The sequence below is a fragment of the Atta colombica genome, unplaced genomic scaffold, assembly GCF_001594045.1.
Source record: "Atta colombica isolate Treedump-2 unplaced genomic scaffold, Acol1.0 scaffold155, whole genome shotgun sequence".
In the NCBI taxonomy this organism is placed as follows: domain Eukaryota; kingdom Metazoa; phylum Arthropoda; class Insecta; order Hymenoptera; family Formicidae; genus Atta; species Atta colombica.
This window is the reverse complement of record NW_017259245.1, coordinates 1,184,139-1,189,962: the sequence shown is the minus strand read 5'-3', so window position 1 is coordinate 1,189,962 and position 5,824 is coordinate 1,184,139. Positions and strand designations below refer to the sequence as shown.

At 27.8% G+C, this 5,824-nt stretch overlaps 2 protein-coding genes across 2 annotated transcripts in view; one reads left to right on the top strand and one right to left on the bottom strand.

The window, feature by feature from the left end:
• Positions 1-3,178, top strand: part of LOC108685737 (ribosomal protein S6 kinase delta-1) — a 3,512-nt gene extending 334 nt beyond the window's left edge. Inside the window, 6 exon segments of the mRNA XM_018190697.1 lie at positions 46-1,204; positions 1,363-1,496; positions 1,566-1,977; positions 2,239-2,685; positions 2,764-2,859; positions 2,996-3,178. Of these exon segments, the coding sequence (XP_018046186.1) occupies positions 46-1,204; positions 1,363-1,496; positions 1,566-1,977; positions 2,239-2,685; positions 2,764-2,859; positions 2,996-3,091 (2,344 nt within the window). The 3' untranslated portion in view covers positions 3,092-3,178.
• The window catches only part of LOC108685736 (structural maintenance of chromosomes protein 2), a 6,800-nt gene continuing 4,106 nt past the window's right edge, over positions 3,131-5,824 (bottom strand). Inside the window, exons 5-8 of the mRNA XM_018190696.1 lie at positions 5,161-5,748; positions 4,284-4,905; positions 3,944-4,197; positions 3,131-3,704 (exon numbers count right to left, since the gene is read on the bottom strand). Of these exons, the coding sequence (XP_018046185.1) occupies positions 3,279-3,704; positions 3,944-4,197; positions 4,284-4,905; positions 5,161-5,748 (1,890 nt within the window). The 3' untranslated portion in view covers positions 3,131-3,278. The remainder of the gene's footprint in view (positions 3,705-3,943; positions 4,198-4,283; positions 4,906-5,160; positions 5,749-5,824) is intronic.

Genomic DNA, 5,824 nt, shown 5'->3' with positions numbered 1-5,824 from the left:
ATATATATATATAATACACATGATACATGATAATATTGTATTTTCCTTTTAGATTTTAGTATTAAGTTTCTTGTTTTTTTTTTAGGTATTTCTGAAATCCTCTCATGAAGAAGTATCAAAAATATCTGTATGGAAGCGTTATAATGATTTCAAAAAACTTCATGCAGAACTCTGTCACTTACACAAGCGTTTTGGAACGAAAGAAAGTTTCCCACCTTTTCCCAAATCAAAGTATTTTGGCAGATTTGAAGCTGAGGTCGTAGAGGAGAGGAAGAAATATGCTCTTAAGTTTTTGGAATTTGTAGGACGATACTCATACTTATACTCAAGCGATATCTTTATAACATTCTTTGAAACTAGTCATGCAGATAATTATAGTAATGATTGCGCACATTCCTTAAGCTCAGATACATCTGAAGATGATCGTATTGTTGCTTTGAGTGATCCTGTGCTTGTAAATGATAATACAGTGCAAAGTACCTTTGAAATTCCATGTTCATTGAAAGCATCTCATAATGTGTTAACAAATCCATGTTCTTCTTTGTCAAATGTTATTTGTGCAAACAAAAATGAATTTGCACATCGGAGAAAGAATGAATCTCATGACAGTATTAATTTACAGAATGCTAACGTTAATAGAAAAGAAAGCTGTAAAACAGCAAAACTGCAAAATATTATTAAACAGTATGATGCACATCAAAACAAAAGTTTTGATAAGAACAACATGACAACACTCAGCGACGTAACAGGATTTGACAGTCTGAATAATAATATCAGTAAACCCTTTTTAAATTATGATACACATTCTACATATTCTGTAATAATACAAGAGGACGTAAATGATTCTCAGGCACAACCAGATTCTACACAGTATCTTTTGATAGCAGCTGCTCACATAAGTGCAGCCTTCAAACATGAATCTATAGCTGAATACGAGGAAGCTTTTACACAATATAAACTGGGAATATCGTGTTTAATAAACGGTGTACAATTTGATTCAGACAGTACAAGAGTACCAGGCATAAAAGATAAGATATCAAAGTATTTAGCACGGGCTGAACAATTATATAACGAACATTTAAATTGTAACATCTCTAAAGTAACTAAACCAATATCTGAGCTTCAATATTATAAAGTGCTTAAAATAATGAAATCCGTGATGCTCGTAATGGATATACGTGCAAATTGTAAAAGAATAATCAAGGTAATTTAGCTATATAATTTATATATAAATTTTATTTTTTATTATACAAAGGCATTAATATAAATTTGAAATATAATATTTGGAATATATTAAATATATAAATAGTAATAAATAGTTACGAATTTTTAATTTATAATTATAATTCATAATTTCTATAGACTATAGAAAAATCTTGTATTTATGAGGATAATGTAAGCAATTATGTGTTACACAAACAAGTATCTTATATGGTACTTTTATACGCATGTATTGAAACTGAGACTACTATATTTTTAATCTTACAATATGCAAGGTACAGTATCATAAATTTATTTAGAAATATATTATATAATATTAATTATATGTATTTTACATTATATAGTTGTGGAAGATTATGGGACTTCGTAAGACTACATTATAAAGAATTTGACAGTTTGTATGTAACTTCAAATCACACATATATAAATAAAGATGTCAATGGAAAGATCAACAGCAATGAAAATATTTATGAACTAAATAAAACAGATACAATTATAGAAAACAATAAAGTACAGGGAAATCGTCGATGCACGACAGATGATCAAAGTGATATCTATATGGAAATGCCTACTATACAATTATTAGAAAAATCGCAAGAATTATTACAATCTGTTAATGCAACATTAAAGAAAAGCAATTCTATTGCAAATCGATTAAGTGAGTGTAAGGAATTGAGACATTCAGAAAGTAAACCATCGCTGAATGCAATGACTGTTACACAGATCCCTCAAGAATCAGATCTTATGTTATCTAATGTTCGTCACAATAAATCACATACTAGTAATATGAAAGTAGATGACATTATTGTTACAGAGAATCCTTTGACAAAAGGTTTCATAAAGAATAAAGATTTGAAAGGCAATAATTTTTTATTAATGAATAATAACGAAAATTCAAACGAGTCAAGAAAAATTTGTGCATCTGTATTAAATGGAAGTTGTACGACTCGTGAATCACTCAAAAATAATAAAATGGGCAATTTATTACATAACAATTCAAAACCTATTTCAATACAGAATGTCTCGATCAATAATGTATTACAGATCTGTGAGAATAATAATACTGAAAGTATTATATCTGATCAGATAAATTCATCAAACATTAATTATAGCATTGATGAGACACAATATACGATTAAAGAAAATAATATAGATGAACAGGAGTTTTGGCAAGTACCGGAAGCTGTAATTCGGTCATGGGCAGCTGAAATTCTTTTAGCTTTAGAAGCACTTCATCAGCAAAATATCATAATTCTCGATTTCAAACCTGATAATATTCTTCTGGATGACGCAGGACATATTCGGCTTACTTATATTATACCACAGCACAATGTTGAATTATCTAAACTAATATATCCATATTCATCACCTGAGTCAGTAATGTTTTCTCCGACCATTCCTGTTACATCCGCTACGGATGTTTGGAGTTTCGGAGTTATTTTGTATGAACTATTTACTGGCACTGTATGTAAAAAATTGGACATTAATTATAAAAAAAATTATATACTTTTCACAATATCAAAATTTAACTTTGTTTCACAGATGTTTATCAAAAGTCATCCAGGATCATTTCATTCACATTCCACAATTAACATTCCTAGCAGATTATCGAAAAGTGCAGAATCTTTATTATGTGGCGTAAGTTTGTGTCATGTTTTGCTGCATTTTTAAATATTAATCTCATGATTTTTAATGTTTAAAAAATGATAAATTCTGTACAATGTTATTTATAAAATAATGTTATAATATTATAATGTTTATAAAAACATTGCAGATGTTAAAATATCATCCAGAAGAGCGACTGACAATAGATGAAATAAAGCGTCATCCGTTTTTCGCAAGAACTGATTGGTTAAATATGATTTCTTAAACTTGATGCTTACTAGGGAATTCATCAATTTTATATTGTTATAATAATTGTACAAATATTTATTATGCGGAGATACATCAATCTTATTTTGTAGATGAACAAAACGATATAAAAATAGTTTCACTTAAATATAATAATTATAAACAATAATGTTAGCATTGAATTTGTTAAAATTTATTATGTATAATTATTTAGATCTTACTTTTTCACTTCTACTTATTGTTGACATGCCATCAATAAATCTAGTTGTAAATAAAACATTGGCATTGTTGAACATACCATTCTTTAAGGATACAATAATAAATTGTGAATGTTTAAAATGTCTTTTTAACATTATACCTATATTTTCTGTATGTGAAAGATCTAAGGCAGCATCTACTTCGTCCAAGATGTAAAGCGGTGCAGGTTTATAAAGAAGCATAGCTAAGACTAATGACAAAGCAATTAGGGATCTTTGACCACCAGATAATTCTCCTAATGACTCTTTCCAGACACCCGAAAATCCAACTTTCACTTCTAAACCGTCTGTTATTGTTTCATTTTCTGGTGGTTGTAATTTAGCCTCAGCTCCCGGTAATAAAGTACTAAATATAGAACCAAAATCCTTGTTTACCTAATGAAATATAAAATTTATATATTTTGGACATTGTGAATTTATATTGCAATTGTAATATTTTTATTTAAGTATAAATAAATTTGTTTATATAATACATTAAATTAAAATACTATAATTTAAATATATAATTTACCATATAAAATAAACATATATAAAACGTAACAAGTTTAAACTATTATTAGATTTTTTGATTATATGATTTGATATAATGGAACAAATTTCTCAAAAAATTATACCTGTTTCCAAGCTTTAAGCAAGGTTTGTTTCTTCTTTTCATCCAAAGTTTTAATTGTTTCAAGAATTTTATTCTTATCATTTTCGACTATTCTTTTCTTTTTTAATGTATCATTATATTGTTCTTCTTCTTTATCAAGAAGATTGATTGCTCGCGTATTTATATTACGACTTAACTTTTCACGCATTGCTTCTAAATGATGTACTTTTTGTTCCATTTCTTCTGGTTTATTAACTTCAAAATCATATATACCTCCTAAAAATAACATGACATATACAATATATGTATATAAGTTAATTATCAATATAAGTTAATTAAATAATGTTTATTTCTGTAAATACCTTTTTTTCCAAAATAAGGTTTCTCTTGCTCAATCCATTCGTATTTTTTTGTGAGTTCCAAAACTTTTTGCCTACATTCTACTGCACCTTTTTTGATATCATTAATTTCGTGATTTAATTTTTTTATATCCAATTCTAGATCTTTATTTTGTTTAATAATATTTTCTTTCTTTCCTATTAACCTTTGTATATTTTTGTTTTGTTCAGCAATGATGTCTTTCTGCTTCTTAATATTATTTTGCAATTCTGTAATTTTATCTTTGATTTCTTCCAATTGCTGCTGAAGAGTTTCTCCTTTTTTTTCAAACATATTGTTTTTTTCATTTACTTGAAGCATTTGTTCGTCACCATTTTCAATACTTTTCTTTAATTCCTTTATTTCTAATTCAAGTGTTTCTGACTCTTGTTCTCTCTTTTGCCATTCTTTGCGACTTTGTTCCGATTTTTTCTTTAAGATATTTAATTGGTTCTCAGCTTCCTTTAATTGTTTCTCACGAATATTCACTGCATCCTTTAACTGAATTTCTATATCCTTGGCACGTTTTGTATTTTCCTTTTCTAAATTCTTTGCTGCAGCCATTCGTTTTGTAAGCTCTTCAATAGCTTCATTCAGAGAAGCCACCTGAACATAAATATAAACATAAATGTACAGCAAACATTCTAACGTTATTTGTTGTCATTTTGACATTATTTTCACGTTGAAGTCGTCATTTTGATGTCAAAATAATAATAAATAATGACAACTTATTTCCTTGTACAAATGGAAAAAAAAAACAAGCTTAGAGTTAGGCATCTAATTTATCTATAAAGTAAAAATTTTTTGCTTTATTTTCTATATTTACATTTAAACATAATTATTAATATATAATATGTGTACCTCTTCCTTGATTTTATGATAACTTGTTTGTTGCAATCTTTGTTGTATCATACTGATTTCATAAGTTAATAAATCATATTTTTGTTTTAACAATGCATATTTTTCTGCAGTTTTTGCAATATTTGATAAAGCACTTTCTATGTCTCTTAAGAGTGTTTTTTTGTGATTTAGTTCATTCTTAATTGCTTTCATTTCTTCTAATTTTAATAAAACTGATCCAGCTTTCGCTGGGGCACCGCCAGATAACGTACCGACTGGATCAAAAAGATCACCTTCCAAAGTAACGCACTTTTTCATAATTCTTTCATGAAAAGCTATTTTCTTGGCAGTTTCCATGTCTTTGCATACAAATATTTGACCAAATATCCAGGTCATTGCTGGCCTAACTTCATTTGGAAAATCTATAAGAGACAAAGCGGGTTGAACATTCTCTTTTCCAACTAATTTTTCTGCCCAATTAATCGTTGATTGTTCCATAAATTTGCCAGCCACTCGATTGAGTGGAATAATCGTAACTCGTTGTTGTAATTGTCCATATTGGAGAAGCTTTTTGCTTGTTTTTTCAGTGTCAACTACTACATTATAAAGCTGAAACATAGTTATATGCATGAAATAAAGATTATTCTAAAAAAATATAAATTTTGAAAAATATTATATATATATA